Source organism: Protopterus annectens, chromosome 1.part2 (assembly GCF_019279795.1).
Source record: "Protopterus annectens isolate FY-2018-M chromosome 1.part2, PAN1.0, whole genome shotgun sequence".
Classification (NCBI taxonomy): domain Eukaryota; kingdom Metazoa; phylum Chordata; order Ceratodontiformes; family Protopteridae; genus Protopterus; species Protopterus annectens.
This window is the reverse complement of record NC_056727.1, coordinates 396,700,067-396,717,662: the sequence shown is the minus strand read 5'-3', so window position 1 is coordinate 396,717,662 and position 17,596 is coordinate 396,700,067. Positions and strand designations below refer to the sequence as shown.

The following is a 17,596-nucleotide window of genomic DNA, read 5'->3' as shown; positions in this document are numbered from 1 at the left end:
TTGTGAGTGGAAGAAGTAGCATTACTTCACAAGTTCATGCTTGTACCCTTCCTTTAAAAGATCTACTGAAGGTAAAATTAAAGGAGTAGAATGCATTAATATTCCTGAGGGCTGGTGAAACAAATTTCCAAAGAAGGAGTCCTGACCATGAAACGATTTTTAGCTATGTTTAGGCTAGGGGCAGGAAACTAAAGATTTGCTGAACCCCCAAGCATTTTAACATAGCTCACATTTTAATTTCTATAAGTGTTTTGGGTTTATAATATCATGACAGGAATGGACCGCATTCCTAAGTCAGGGTAGGATGACAGTTCACAAAATTAGTATTGTTTCAGTCTTTGATATAAAACAAGAGTGCTCTCCATAGCACCTGCAATGTGTCCATAATTGGATCCTTCTGTCATTCATATGGGGTTACATGTATTGGTAGCATATTTGAGTACAACTAATTTTTTTTTAAACCTGTTGCCTCTACTACCATTGGAACTGTCTGGGTATCTTTTTCCACATTGCTGTCATTTTGCTTGCAAATTCTAGTATGTTATGACCTCAACATGGGACTTCTTTAATGTTGAATAAGGATGAAGCCAGTGGGCAGTCAGCCACATCATCATTGAACAGAGTTCACTTTTGTTAGGCTAATACAGTGATACTCATTCCTGGGGGAGAAAAGCATGAACCTCCATAAGGACATCAGATGAATCTGGGACACTTTCCTGAAAGCTGAATGACAAAATATTACTAAAAATGTTAATATTAGAATCAGTCAGCTATTTTCTGAATTTTGTCCAATCCTGAATGCTTCGTCGTCTGTGAGAAGCTGAAGCCTAAGTCATCTTATGGAACTGTGCTCCTCCTGTCATAATGGACACTATCTGGTGCTTCACTATCCAGCAGCTACTCCCCCAACAGAAATGTTTCATCATGTCAGAATTATAGAGTTGTGTCCTTTACTGCTTGGTAGTAAACTCTTCTACATGGTCATTCTCCATGTACCACTCAAAATGCCATTGAAAACTGCAAGCTGATATGACCTTGTTCCTCACATTTGCTACACTGTTTAGACTGTCTTGCACATAATAATATTCCTTTATAATGAACGTCACCACAAAAAAAAATGATTTGGCTAATGCTGCAGTCCTTTACTTGACTTCTGTAGCTGCACTTGAGCTTTCAGAAGCCCTTAATCTCAGTTCATCATATATATGTTGAATCTGGATAAGAAAACTAGTTTTTAATTAGTACTCTAGTTCAGCTTTAGAATCACTGTTGTCCCTACACTGTATAGTTACTGAACAGATTTATGGTTTGGGCAAAGGCAGTACAACAAAAATCAGATAATTGTAAAGATTAGGATAATTGTGATGTGCAGTAGAACATAGTGTTCTGGCAATGACATCTATAGCAAGAGAGGCAAATTTGCTGCAGCCAGCTTGCTGTCCACTTAAGCAGCACTTAAAGAGCAATGATTTTATTATACTTAATACCTCTGCAAATAAATGCCAAATACAAAAATAACAGGGCATATTTGTCTGTATGAGTCATGACTCTACCAAATGAAAATACATTTGTAAAGGGGGTCTACAGGCCCCTCAACTCCCATTACGATGTGCAGGCATAACAAGCTGCATGACTGTAAACAGATAAATGCATCTTTTTCTCAGCTATAACACTGCAAAACAGTTTGGTTACAAATAGTGAAGATTAGCTCATGCTAAAAATGCAAAAGGAGATGATACTCTACAAAAGGGCCTTACAGAAACAGATGCTTGGTGCCAGAGCTGTGGGCTCATGCTCAATGCGAAGAAATGTATAGTTATACCCATGAATTACCACACAGGTGACAGTACACTAAACAGTGAAAGTGTGATAAGAGACTTAGGGACACAGGTGGACAGTGGTCTCACCTTCAATAACCACATCGCCACAACAGTCAGGAAATCCTTCTATGTGGCACACCTCATTACTAAGGGCTTTTCATCCAGAAAAAAGGAGGTCATTGTCTCACTGTACTCATCACTCATTAAACCCATTATAGAATATAACACCCCATTTGGTATGTACTTCTCAAGACATCTGCAACAACTGGAAAGGCCACAGAAATACCTCACTAAAAGAATCACAGGTCTAAAGCAGATGCCTTATGCTGACCGCCTTAAAAAAAACCCAGCTAAACTCTGTTGCTTATCGCCTACTCAGAGGCGATCTATGCTTAACATACAAGGCCATGTCAAACCCAGAGCTGTTGGACATGCTACACTTAAAGAAATCCCAATCTCTCAGAGCCACACACTCCAGGGATCTAAACCTTGTCATCACAATAAACAAAAATGCTGGAGGGATAGGTTTCTGACCCAGAGATACCCCAGACTCTGAAATAGACTGCCCATACATGTCAAGCAGAGCGCCTCTTTGGCCTTCTTCAAAAGGAACCTTGATTACTAGATGGGAGAAAGGAAATTCACCCCGGGGATCATATCAGTCGCCCTGCTAGACAGGGGTCCATGGAAGTAAACAGTGTTGGAAGAAATAGCCAGGGAATTGTTATGGCTAGGCTTGTATAGGCCCTAGGGCCGATAGCCTAGTACCAACCTATGAACCTATGAAAAAATCACAACAAACTAGATCACTGAATGTAGGCAATTGCATTTGATTACACATCTCATATATCCTGATCTGTTCTGCAGTGATGCTGCTGAAGAATTAGGTACATTTAGTTCAGATGAATGGGGCAGCAGACCCCCTTATTAATCTATTTTTTTGCAAAATTGCAAATGCACACACACACATACACACACACACAAATATAGAGGAAAGCCTCTGCTTAGCACTGTTTTGATCCATTTTTGTGGTGATTCAGCAGTGGAATATTATCATCAAGATGCGGCAGTTACTGATGTTTTACTACAGAAAAGCTGTGCTCCTGTTTTTCCATTGTTAAGCAGTATTTTTAAGTGTCACGTTCCCTTACTAACAAGTAGGTGCAGGTGCCTTATTTTTCCAGGCGTGGAACTTGAAGGGGTCACATGGGTTCATGTACTTCCCCCCATGAAAGTGAGTGCCCCAGACCCTGAAATGCTAAAAAAAATTATCACATGGTTTCTGCAACCATCCCTACGTCATGGAAGAGTGAAGGCCTTTTTGAAAAGGCTCTATGATATTTTAGCAGTACAGTCAGAAGTATTCCTACCCCAATTCCCCACTCATCAGATTACTGTATCATCAGATTATATCAGATTACTGCATTTCAAGGTACTCTTGTGTTTTTAGGAAGCAGTCAGGAGATGCTTAGTGTACGTTTTGCACTACATTTTTTTTCAAACAGCAGCAGTCAGGAGGTGTGTGTGTGTATGTGTGTGTGTGTGTGTGTGTGTGTGTGTGTGTGTGTGTGTGTGTGTGTGTGTGTCTGTCTGTCTGTTTGAAATCCAGTTAGGGGTTGCTGGTTAAGTGACCTGCTCATGGTTATGGTTGGAAGTAGAAAGAATCAAATCCTGTAGCATTGAGGCAGATTATTAAGGGGTTGGAGCCTTAATCATCTGCACCAAATGCCAGACCACTTTGGTAAATCAGTCATTACAGTTTCATAGTTCTCAATATTTGGAAAAAGCCTGTCCATTTAATGGCTGTTGTAGTTCATTTAACTTTTAAGTGTATTATACTTGTCTTTCACTTAAGTCTTTGAGCTGTTAACAGTTTGCATCCTGTAGTCAAAAGTCCAAGGTTTGAATCTTTTCACCTCAATTTGCCTATTGGGTCACTATGAGAAAGTCACTCTGACAGTACTCCTTGGTCCTTGAAAAGGAACACTTTCTCCAGTGCGTTTATTTGGTTGACATATAGATACAAACATGTAATTTAAAATGTGTCCCTTTTGTGGCCTCCCCCATCCAATTATGTTTGGTTTTGTCCAGAATTATTGAGCAAAGAAACTGAAAATTATTTTGGACTGCTCCTTGCACAATCTGTGGCTTTCTAGCAAATTGTTGTGGATTATAGTCACTAGATAATGTCAGGCATCCGAGTTTCAGACTTTATTCCCTTCAGAAAATGTTTGCTAATACAACTTTTTAATTATATTACAGAAAAAAAATAAAATCTGCTCCTGATCTAAGAGGTTGGGAAGGCATGAGGAGCATGTGCAATGGAATGCATGGCATGGTCTTTACAGTAGTGAGCATATACTTCTTGGCCATTATTTATGTATTTGTTCATTCATTTTATTGCAAGCAAACATCCAAATCTACCCCAGTTGTAAAAGTGGCTGTAACTGATGGTCACATCAGGACTAACCTGATCGGCAAAACAGTGTGTGTGTGTATACAAAATATGGCTGCCACTACATGTCAGTTATTTCTTTATGTCTGTACGCTGGCTATTTTAATGCCTCAGAATCATTAAGTGGTTATAGTTATTGTATCTCAATGGACCTGTCTCTGTAAAGCAATGTGAATTTTTTGAAAAGCCTCCTTTATACAAATAAACATTAAACATAAGAAAATCACTGTTTTCACTTCCATGTAAATAGAATGGCAGTAGTTTGAGTCACAGCTTCTCACAAAGCTTCTAGAACCTATTTTCATTTTCAATTTTTGCTTGACTTACTTTGTGTTCTCAGTGCAGCTCTTACTACTTCAATAGTAGTTGTAGATGCTCAACAAAATAAATTAGCTTAACTACATGTATTAAGGCTTCCAATTTTTAGTCCAAGTGCTGAAGACCCTTCCCCACATTCTTCATGATGTGTCAGAACTATCATTGGAATCCAGTAGCTTCTAACTGACCATTATTGCTTCTACTTCAATGAATATTTAATAGACAATAAATTGCTTTGCTATCCACCAGTGTCTGCAGTGGGACGATATGTGTTTTATCTTGAAAACTGTCAAAATGTGCTGTGTTTTTTCAGATACTTTCCTTACAATGCAGCATAGAACAAAATAAGTCCAGTTTATGTTCTTCAATTCTGGTTAATGATATTTTTTCTCTTTCTACCGAGACACAAATGTTTTTACGCATGGCATTTTCCTACCTATATTGTATTGATAGCTAGATCCTTGATGTCTTACATTATAGTATATCAACATTTCATCCAGTTCATAAGCATATCAACACTTCATTCAAGTCATAATCCCTGAGCATGTTGAGTAAATTAGTATTTTTTCTGTGTTGTGAACATTATTAGGATTTGTAAGATTATGGCATTCACTGCCTTTAAACAAGAAGATTGCCCATTTTTACATCAGATTATAAATGAGTCGTTACCATGTATCATGTATTCTGTATTTTATTGATATGTTTTTTTTTTTCACATGCCCTACATGCCTCACCAGCTAGTTAATGTGTACTAACAAGAAAAGGAAACTGGATGCAGCCTGTCTATAGATCATCAACAGAAAGGATGATGAACATCTGCCAGTTAGAGCATTATAACTGGATTTTAATATGCAAATATAAGACAAAAATATTGATAAAAAGATTTAATGACACTGAAAAAGCAGATTTCAAAAAAAGTTTAGAATATTTTTCAGTGTTTATTCATGGAGATAGTGGGAAATCATCCTTATCTAGATTATATAAAATCATTTTTGAAGTAGAAATAAGTATTGATGATAAGTACTTATTGAAGTAGAAATAAGTATTAATGATAAGTACTTATTATTTTTTAAATCAATATGAAATAAATTATACTAATAGTAACAGCAGCAGAAATTTAATTTTCAAGTCAGTAGGTTTAACAGCTTTGAGAATGTTTTGGAAAATTCTAATATGGAAGCACAGTTCTAGAATATATGTAACACTTTATAGAATTAACAAAATTTATAAAAACTAAGAAAGCCATTTGTTGGAGATGTAAAACGTTATTAAACGGTAACTGGCATCACATATTATATGAAAAAAGTAAGACAACTTTGAGAAGATGAGTAATATGGACAGACAGATCTGTTGTCTCAACATCTCTAATGTTGATTAATTCTCCAAATTCTGGACACACCAAAACATCACAATATCCTCGTTTATGTGGAATTTTGGCTGTTGTAAGGAAAATTATAACAAAGAACTGAAGAGATAATCTACACCTTATTTTAATGACTTTATAGTCTTAGTCACAGTTGTATGCCACAAAGAAATAAGCACAATAATAATGTGCTCTAACTGCAAAAATCCATATTTTAAAATTGTGTCAAACTGAACTCATTATTGGAAAAATATATCTAAAGTGAAAGCTAATGAAATAGTAACAAAGAACTAATATAACATTGAAATTAATTTAAAGTGTGATTTAAAAGTTTTAAATTGCAAATCATTTATTGTGTGTTTTTGTAATATTGTGTTATCTAGAAAATAAGAAACAAATGATGTGGAGGAAAAAGCAAGCACAATTCTCTCTCTCTCTTCTTTTTTGCATACAGCTCATATTAATAAATAATTTATGTCCATCTCTGTTCTTTTACAACACCAGTCTGCTTACACCATTATTTATGTTGTTCAAATTAATAATACCACATTATCAGTCTTTTCATTTTTTTTTCAAACCATCCTTATAGTTTCTTTGTCTTCTTTTTCTGCTTCCTGTTAACGTAAACGGTTTACTATCAAAATGTCGATCGCCCATCGTCGAATGTACAGACTGTCGACTCCTTTATGCGAAAGCTGTAATGCCGATTCCTCAAGATATCGAACTAAAACACCGAACGTCAACATTTCCGACTGCTACACCACAAAACAAGTGCTACCATGGGTCCAACGGGGGGCGAGATTTTGCATTTTGGAATATCGGTGTTCGACATCCCAACAGTCGCTGTTCGGAGTTCGCGTTAGTGTTGTCGACGATGGGCAATCGACATTTTGATAGTAAACCAACGTAAACATTTGCTTCATTCCCCCCTTCGTCTTCTTCAGTTTCCAAAACAGCAAAACTATTTTTCATTTGAACCCCCACCTCATTCTTTTTCCACACCATCTTTTCTTTCCCCTGTCATTCTTCATACATTTTTTCACATTGTTTTCCCACCCATTCATCATTCTCCATAACCTCCTCTTCATCTATCTCTGCTATATCTTCTGTGAAATTAACTTCATTTTCATCATTAACTTCACTTCTAAATTGTTCATTTCACTTTCTGCCCTTTTCTTCCATTAATAATGCACAATAAAACCAAAGGCAGCTTTAACTCCCACATTTCCTACATAGGTTTTTAATTTCTTCTAGAGTGCCCATATTAACCATATGGCTAACAACTTGTTTTACTGTAGTGTTGCTATAAGTGTGACAAATCCCCCCAACCCCCTCAAAAAGTTTGGCTTGTTTTTCATTAATGATTTCATTTGAAATATATCTCCCAACTGTCCAGATTTTTGCAGAATGTTGAGATTTTTGCCTCATATTTTTGTTCATTTTCCCATAAAAATATGTGATTTTTCTGGCAACCCATTGAGGATTAGAATCACTAAATAATAACATACATTAGAGTTTTAGACTTTTTATTCTTCAAAAATGCATGCTAATACAAATAATGTTATTCTAGCAACTTTCTAAGTTTATAACAGCAATATTAAAATCTGTCCCTATTTTTTGGTCCTTTGTCCCCCATTATTTTAGACTTTGTCCAGAGGTACGATATATTTTGTTTACTTCAACCTTCATATTAGCTATGCCTCCCATGCACCTCTCCAAACTTTTCTTTTTAACTACAATCCTTTTTAACATCAACATTCTTGCAAACAGTTCCAAAACACATTTCAACTCTCCTTCATTAATTTCAGTCCTTCTACACTGTGCCATCATTTTTCTTTTTAACTACATATTTAAGTTTTGAAATGCATAATCATTCCATAGTGTTTCAAAACATTTTTCTCACTCATTTATAAACCTTTCATTTAATAAAAATATTCAAAAGTAAATTTGCAAGAAGGTTCACCCTCAAAATGTAGTTACTGTGTTATATCTGTACACTGAATTCTAAAGGCAAAATACTATTGTCCAATATAAAATGTCTGTTAATATTCTCTTCTTTTTTGGTTTAGTCCTTACCACTCATTTTCAGAATGCTGGCATTTTCCACCTGGTCTCTTTGGTTTTCTTCTTCTTCTTCCTCTGCTCCTGCATGTTCCTATATACTTGAATGGTTTGCTTTCAAAGCTGTTACAAATGAATTTATTTTCATCAGCAATGTTGGCATTACATTTACTCAGCTCTTTCCAAGTCTGTGGTTGTGAAGATTTACTTGTTTGACTCTAACCCCATTTAGCAGCATCCCTTTTAAACCAGTTACTCCACAGGCTAAGCATGCGCCATCTGTACGACCACGTACCATCCCTTCACCTGCTGTTTCTTCTTCTGGATATATTCCTATCTTTTGGAGGCACTTTTTCTACTTACTCATTCCACTGAATTACTTCCATCCTCCTATGTTAATCTTCATTTAATATCTGAAGTAATATCATTGTATTCAGTCCAGCTGATGATATTACATTTACCATTGCCTTATTATCCTTATCATTTATGCTGGATTTTCTGCTACTGAACTCTGTAGTGCTTCCTGTTTGCTAATGGCTGCTAGCCTCTCCTTGCTGAATAGCTTCAGCACTGATAGCCCTCTACTGCCACCTAGTGACTTGAAAAGAGTAGGGTAATTTCCCTGGTTCATGGGCCAAATTTCCCTACTCAGAAAAATACCTCCTTGGGTCTCTCCTTAAAAGACATTGCTAACATAGAGGGACTAACCTGGAATACAATTGGGATAAAAATAAAATAATTTTAGCAATAAAATCTTTAATCATATTCTCACCTCTACAAATAATGTACATATTGTAAATCCATTTATGTTTAGTGCCACTTATATTCGGATTTTATACAGAGCTTAGTCGCTATAATTCAACTTTCTGGATAGTCTTTTCACTTGTACATGTTTTAGTAGTGGTATGCTGATGCTATAAATGCCACCCTGCAAAATGGTCAAAGCAAGGGAAAAGTAACTTAGAATAACAAAGTATAACATCTCTGTAATATATCAGACACTACAGAGACACAGACATACATATAGGTGTACTTGTGTTAATCTGTGTATGGGTGCATGTGTGGTGAGAGATAGAGGGGCAACTTATAAATATACATGTGTGTGTGTGTGTGTGTGTGTGTGTGTGTATATATATATATATATATATACATATATATATATATATATATATATATATATATATATATATATATTCATATGTAAACAGCAGTATTACTGTCTCTTCTTTAGTGTGCATGTTAATGATGTAGCCAATGACACTTTAAAGTCAACTCACAAAATTCATTAGAAGTTCAATATTCTTATGATCATTTTCATCCTTTGAAAAGCCAAATTGTAGTGAGCTTGGATAAAGTAGCTGCTGATGCTGACACTGAGTTCTAGTAATGCCTTTGGGGTTACATGTGACTGAGTACTCCCAGCATATTTTCTAAATTAAAAACTTGTAAAGTTACTAATGAAGCTGTGCAATACCTATCCCCTTTCCTGCATAGCAGTTGAATATCGAAAGCCACAGTAGGGCTCAGAGGTTCTCACTGATAGCTTGATTTATGTATCCTTGTGTTCACAGACACATACCTGATCCTAAGCTATGTGTCTGATGCATAATGTGACCCTGAGTATACTCATTATAATGCTAGGAAATAAACTCAATGAATCTTACCCTTTCTTCTTGATTGCTTTGTCAAGAATCTTCTCACATATCAGTTTTTCCTTATCGTGCTGTGCTATTAATTTTTCTACTTGTGTACACTGTGACTTCTGCATAGCACCATGTTCCTGCAAACAAACACAGTATAATTAATCACTAATGTAACAGAAACATTCCATAAACTGTGTCCTGTATGAATAATGGCAAATACAACTGAACCATGCTTATGCAGTTGGGATTTGGCATTTCACTTCTTAAATGATTTCAAAAATATATTACTGACATCATGGTTCTTTTTCTTCTTCTTTTGTTTTTGCACAAAAGCTAGCAGTTCATCACTTCTCCATCAGGTAAGCATGCCACATAAAAACTTAAATTTTGAGCAGTTACATGAAAGGGACACATCCTGCCAACAGACATTGCACATTTATCATGCAAAAACTACTGTATAGATTAACATCAAAAAGTAAAATCAAGGTTGACCCATAAAGTAAGTGTAATATGAAACTTTCGTGTGTGAGGCACATTGCAGTGGCAATTATTTCTTCTCAGGTGATCAAATTATCTGAAGTGATGCAGTTTGCCTGCTTACAGCTATCATTCCAAGCAGTTTACTCTTTTTCTAAGCTGTAGAGACATATGAGTGCTCAAGTTCAGAGGGAAAATGTGTGGGACAGGAAGAGAAAAATAAATGATGGTACTTTTGTTTTAGTTTGGAGCAAAATGTTAATGTATTTATTTTAAGACACATAGGTTGCATTTTGTTGTCAGTAATTAAACTCAAATATGATTACACAAATCTATAGGATCACAGGGTCATAGAAGATTACTAGGCTATTGAATCAGAAGTCATTTTAAGCCCAGACGTTTCAACCAAATGTAATACCATAGAGGTACTAGTCAATACCCAAGATTTCACTTAATGATGACTGCCCATGTCCAGGAAGGTTGTGGGTACTATTCCCTTTAAGAATTTATGGTGCCTCATCCACTCATCCAGGTTCCTCTTGAACAGTGTCATAAAGGTGTTCTGTTTCACATGAATTGGTAGCACGGTCCAAAGATGTGGCAGTTTCTTGGAGATAAAGCCGTCCCTCCCGCATGGCAATTTAAGTCACAGACCATATTTAAGTCCCTGGAATGGGTAGCCCTAGACCCATCTGATTTAGTCACAGGCCATATTTAAGTCCCTGGAATGGGTAGCCCTAGACCCATCTGATTTAAGGATATGCAGTAAGTTCATTAGGTTTGGGTCTTGGGTTGCACTGTAGGCCAAGCATAAGTCTCCCCTAAGAAGTCTATATGATACTGAGTATAGTGACAGAGATTTTAGTCGGTCCTTGTAAAGCACATGCTGGAGGCCCATGATCTTCTTTGTTAGAAACCTCTGAGGTCTCTCTAATTTCTGTAGATGCTTAGTGTGGTACATACCAAATGGGGCATTATACTAAATTATGGGCCGGATAAGTGCCAAATATAAGGGGTTTATGACTTCTTTTGCTCTTAAGGTGGTGCTTTTACTAATCGAGTGAGCTACGTGGAAAACTTTCCTTACAAACATAGACAAGTGGTGGTCAAAGTTAAGGTTGCAGTCAACCTGTGATCCTAGGTCCCTTACCATGTCTTAGGTACTTGAGGTATTGTTATTAATTTGATAGTGTGAAGGGTCATTGTTTGTGCTGAAGGGAATGATGATGCATTTCTTCGCATTCAGTTTGAGATCGTGACTAATACACCAGTCATTGGTCTTTTTGAGACCAGCCTGGAGTATACTGACATAATTTGGGGATTCAATGATTGCACCTAGTTTGCAGTCATCTGCAAACTTGGTCAGCCATAACCTTGACCTGAACTTCTGAGAAGTATATACCAAATAGTAGGAGGCCCAACACTGACCTCTGTGTCACCCCGCTTGTAACAGGTCTGCTGGTTGATGTGGATTTACCAGCTTTGATAGTGTGTGTCTCATTTGTGAGCCAATTGGCAACCCATCTTACAACAAAAAGGTTTACATTCAGTTTGCTAAGCTTATTGGTAATGGCTGAATGTGTTGAAAGCCTTTGCCAAGTCGAGTTATGCTGTATGCACAGATTTGCCCTCATCAATGGCCTTGGTCACACTGTCAAAGAAATCCACCCAAGTTAACGGGAGAATCTGCCTTTCACAAAGCCAGATTGGGTGGGGTCCAGGGTTTGGAGGCCACATATGTCTTTATTATTGAGGTCCATAATGATACATTCCTTGGTCTTACAGAATGAGGTTGGTCAGGCTTAGGGGTTTGTAATTCCCCGGGTCTGTTGCTAAGCCACCTTTGTGAAGAGAAATAACAGTAGCTGTTCTACATTCCAAAGGACCAAAACCTGTGGTTAGGCTATAATTGAAAAGGGTACTTATTGGTGATGCTAATTCATGTTTTAGCCTGTTTGAAAACAGCCTGGGATGTCATCTGGTTCCATAGAGGCTGTGCTCTTTGCCTTGGACAAGGCTTTGAGGACCTGCTCTTCAGATAAGGTGGGTGGGGTCTTCAGGTGGGGGGAAGTTTGGGGGAGGTTTTTTTTTAAGTTAAGAGGGGATAAGGGAGTGAAATTTTCACCAAACCTATCCACTAGCAGGTTTGCTATCTCTGTGGGGGTCAGTGTATGTGATATCATTGGTCACCAGTTCTGCACAAGCTTGAATCCTACACTTTATGCTACATACATAGCTGTAAAACTCCTTATGGTTATCATTAGCAGTACTTTCTAAGTTTCTCTCAAAGGAGCTCTTGGATGATTTGACAAGTTGTCTTATTTGCTTGTTAAGTCTGAGGCACGTGCTTTTTCATTGTTGGGTCAGTGTCTGTTTTTTGGACAGCAACTTTTTGCATTTATTGTAGAGATTGTTGATGCTGGAAGTCCAACATGGTAGCTTGATTTTACTTGGGGCTCTGGCTTTGATTCTATCTGGTACAGCTGAGTTTATACTTTATACTTATGCAAGTGATTGTACAGGGCTTTAGTGTAAGCTTTGGAGTAGTTATCACTTTCAGCTTAGGGTGGGGCTTGGAATGCATTTATACCTTTACATAGGAGGGTACAGTTTGCCTTGGTAAAGTTTTTTAGTCTGATTTCACCCTTTGTGAATTCTGGTGTTAGTTTCAGTTTGAAGGTGACTGATTTGTGGTCAGTTTTAACTAATTAGGGTCCAGTATTTGCAGCAGTGCACCTATTTGACATATTGGTGAGGACCAGATCTAGAATTTTTGTTCCTTTTGTTGGGGTATGGGCAATTTGTTCCAGGGCATTTGAATTCACAAATTCAAGGAACGTTTGTGCTAGCGAGTTTGGGCTAGAGTAGGTTTCCCAGCTGATGGTGGGATAATTGAAATCCCCCCACAATCACAGTGTTCGGTAAAATTTGGATTGTCTTCAGTTTGGTTAAGTTGACTTGGTCCATGGAGGGGGATCTATAACTGGCTAGGACTTGAATGGGGGTCTTACCCACCATAACCTGGACCTGGAGTAACTTCATGGAGTTGTCCAGTCTAAGCAGACGTGAGGTGAATTTATCTCTAATATAGATTGAAACACCACCTCCTTAAGTTTTCACACATTCTTGTGGTTTAAAGGTGTGGAAGGCATTGTAGCCTTGCAAGGGCAGGGTAGTCCCTGAGGCCTTAAATCAGGTTTCTGTGACTGCACAGACATCTACATCTTCTAGTGACAGAAGTGCTTCCAGCAAGTGCAGTTTTTGGTTTAAGGTCATAGCATTTAGCAGCATGACCCTTATTTTGCTCTGATTGGTTAATTTCATGTCAGTAATGTTGTTTTCGAGAACTTGTCTAAAAAGACACTATGGGGTGGCAGCAGTCTTTGCCAGCAGCCAGAAGCCTGGGGATGCCAGGTGCAAACCTTCTGTGGCAAAACAGCAAGGTTTGTCAACCATGGCTTCCCAGGCTGACAGGAACTGGATCCCCTTGGAAGACACCAAAAACTAAGCCAATTATTGAAATCAATCATTTTTTGTTTGCACTGAGTCATCATTCTAGGTGAGGGTAGTATGCTGCTTAAGGCTAGGGACATACCTACCTGGTACACATACTCAGAGAGCTCGACTATGTCTCTCTTCATATAGTCCAGTGAGGTATGTCTCAGATCATTCACACCAACATGAACTATGACAGCGTCATAACAGTACTTGTTGCTGAGAGACCAGAGTGCACGAGTGATTTGGAAAATTCTGGCACCGGACAAGCATTTGACTGTGACATTCCTCTTCTCCGACCTGGTGAGTGGGACATCTGTGTGTCTCACTGATTCTCCAATGAGAAGAAAACTTGAGTGCTGCACCTTATGGGCTCGGTGAGTGAGACACCGGTGTTGCTATGTGTCATGAGTGCTGCAGAGACTGTGTTAATTGTAGCAGATTTGTGTTTTGGAGGTCTCTGGTGTTTTGGTAAGTGTTTTGAGAGAATGTCCACATATGTGGATTTACGTGTTTAATGCGTACTATGTGTATGAGTAGTAGTACTATGTGAATACATAGTGGTGGGTGAGTTGACATCCTTCTCAGTCTTACTGTTTTGCGTGAGAGAGAGCATGGATTCTAGATTCTTGTTGTAAATACATCTCTCGAGCTCTGTACTAGACTGTGTTATTAGTAGAGGGTTGTCTGTGTACATGAGGCAATTGCTACAATTCTTCAAGAGACCCAAGCCAACAAGGCTGGCGGGAGAAACAAGGGTAGCCCAACTGTCCATAACGCTAGGTTGAAGACTGTTGTCACTAGGGGTGGCTTTTCAAAAATGATCATGAAGGAAACTGACGAAGGGATTGTTCTGCCTGGGTTTTAAGGGACAATTTGTTGAATTTAACTGTCTGGCTTTGGCACACAATTGCGAGGCAGTGTGCGGTGCTGCGTGACACATAAACAAGCAAAAACCTGCCACATGAAGTCCCTTTAAGTTGTAAAATAAATGAGGGTGTATATGGTCAGCTTATATGTAAACACCTTGCTGCATGGTGGCATAGACTAAGTTCAGGGTCTGCTGAATCTAGCACTGATTGTGACCTTTGGAGGTTGTAGTACATTTCATCTTTTGTCTAGAGACGCCTAGCTGTGCTTCCTGGGAGGGGGTTTCAGTTTGCTCTGATCTAGCTAGAGTTACTGGTACAGGACTCTGTTTAGGGTATTTTTGATTGGATAATTTGAACTTTGGCTGGTTCCTGTATCTCTGCCTTAAATAGCCAGTGTTTGAACCAGTTTGGGATTGCTTTCTCAAAGCTGAAGTGAGTTAGGCCTTCTGCAATTGCTCTACTGTTTTCCAAAAACTTGCTGTGAGACTACAAAATAGAAGTGCTTATTTTTGGGTTGATATTATGTGATCGAAGAATCTCTTCTTTGAACACATAATTGACACATATACAGTAAACGCTGTAAACCGCGAACGACTATGTCCTCAAAATTTTTCTTCAGGAAAAAATTCATGTGGCCGTAAAACAAAAAACAAACTTTGAAACACTAAATAAGTGGGGGGGGGGGGTTTGCCCTCCACACCCCACATCCCCCCTAACTAAATATACTAACTCCGAGATCGCTCTACATTGTCGAAAAGGGCAATTCCCAATAATGGCCAACTGAATATTTTCTCTGAGGGAAAACATTCGAGGATGTGGCCATTCACGGTTTACAGTGTTCGCTGTATATGTGTCGATTATTAAGTGTTCGATTCTTCGATCACATAATATAGACCCCTTATTTTCAACTGTTTTCTGCACTTATGATTAACTAAACAATATTTGCTGCATATCAGTTTAAACTGTGCATCTGTATCTTAGGCTTAGTGAATTGAATCCTTACCTCTGTTCTGATCTCGTCTCCCCACCTGTCTGCCCAACTGTTGTTGTGGTCTTAAAGCTTGGTGGCTTTTGAGTTGCCCGCCTCTACTCTAAATTTGATATTGGACACTCCTCCTAGTCCCATTGCATAAACTCATTCTACTGATTACAGTGAGATCAGTTGTGAAGGCCCACCCCTTTAGCTTCTTAACCTTGAATTATCTTCTGTTTCCTCACTTTCTACTTAAAAAAAATGTGCCTCTTCCTACTTTATTTTGCTGCTTGTGCTTAGGTGTTCAATTACATTTATTCTGCTGCATTTCTTACTTCTTGTCGGTAGCCTGATTAAATTGTTCTGCATCTACCCTGTGCTGATTTCAAAGCTGCTGAGAAAATCTACAAAACTAAGAGCCATTTTTCAGTTTATTCTGACTAATACTGCACTTGCATTTGATTATCTTTGCTGTTTTATTAACTTGCATAACATCTGCACTGTATTTTTTCACAGTTTTACTGTTAAACTGTTTAATTAACTGAGTGTGAACTGTTCTGTTGTATTTAAGTGCGTATCTGTTCTCCTGTGTTAAATTGATCTAAATAGAGTTTAAATATCTTTAGCATAGTCTGGTTACAGGTTTTGCTGTATCCAGATCTATTTGTGTGATTCCTGTGTTTCCTGCTACACCGTCTTGTGTTAGCTGGGGCATACCTGCATTTAGTGGGAGTAAGTGAACTGGTTGGAACTGGTCTGGCATATGGTGTTTAGCTAAGAGCTCAGCGACAAGGGTGGATTGGTCAATTCCTGTGTTTCTATTTTACTTTAGTTTTTGTGGTATTTAAACCCCGCATTTGCACTTGTTTGCACGTTGCACACTGCCACAGTGCTGTTTTAACCTTGCAACTTATCTCAGCTGCATTTATTTTCCTACCAGCACTCCTGTGCAAGTGAGGCCCTCCCTTGCAGCTACTGTATTGATTTTATCCAGCCCTACTTACACTTATTGGTACTCACCTCAGATAGTACCCACTCTACTATCCCTGACCTCTCTTCCACAGATTCTGACAACCACGGACGGATAATTTCCTATAATTTCTCCTGCTAGTCTGGTTGATATGGGTATCCTGAGACAGTGTAGCAATTGCCTCAGGTACACAGACAACCCTCTACTACTACCACCTAGGAACACAATATGTGAGAGATACAATTATATTAAGAACCTAGAATCCTTGGGGTCCCTATTAAATTGCCGAAAGTTTCAAAGTTCAAAGTTTGAATGTCATATGGTCGACACCATATGATCAAACTTTGAAAAGTTCGAAGGTGAAAGGCAACAGCTCCGTACACACAGAATGGGAAAATTTGCGCTCTCGGAGTTGGTATATTTAAGTAGGGGGGTGTGGGGGTGCAGCCCCACACATGGTGGGTGAAGGGGTGCTTGCCCCCCTGCTCAGAGCATTAAGGTAAGTTTTTTTTTTTTACTTTTTATTATATATTCGAGGTTTCAAGTTTCGCTCATATGTTGTCGAACATATGAGGTTTGAAATTTTGAAGCTTTGAATATATAATATAGACCCGAATCCTTGCTCTCTTAATCACAAGTTAATATATCTGGCATTGAAAAGGTTGTATGTACAAACACTACACCTCTAACACCACCCACACCAGTACAACACACTCCCACATATGTGGAGGTTCTCAACAAAAACATACCTAAACAAAAGAGACCTCTGAGGCAAAAACACACATGCACATCACAACCCACAGCACCAAGCACCACAGATAGTACACATGCCTATGTCTCACAGCCTCTAAGGCCCAGCCACAAACCCAACATACTAGTCATAGAAGACTTATCGTGAGACACACAGCTGTGCCCCTCACTAGGCTAGACAAGGAGAAAGTCACGGTAAGTTGCTTGTGAGATGCTAGAATCCGCCATATCATGCACACACTCAAGTCTCTCAACAACAGGTACTGTTATGACTTTGCCATAGTTCATGTTGTTGTGAATGACTTGAGACGTACCTCTTTGGACTACATGAAGACAGACATGATTGAGCTTACTGAATATGTGTCCTAGACAGGTATGTCCCTAGCCTTAAGCAGCATC

The 17,596-nt window shown here is 38.4% G+C and overlaps 1 protein-coding gene across 1 annotated transcript in view; it reads right to left on the bottom strand.

Annotated features, from left to right (window-relative positions):
• PLCB4 (phospholipase C beta 4) overlaps positions 1-17,596 on the bottom strand; it is a 1,792,792-nt gene that overhangs the window by 351,039 nt on the left and 1,424,157 nt on the right. Inside the window, exon 34 of the mRNA XM_044056592.1 lies at positions 9,682-9,797. Within this exon, the coding sequence (XP_043912527.1) occupies positions 9,682-9,797 (116 nt within the window). The remainder of the gene's footprint in view (positions 1-9,681; positions 9,798-17,596) is intronic.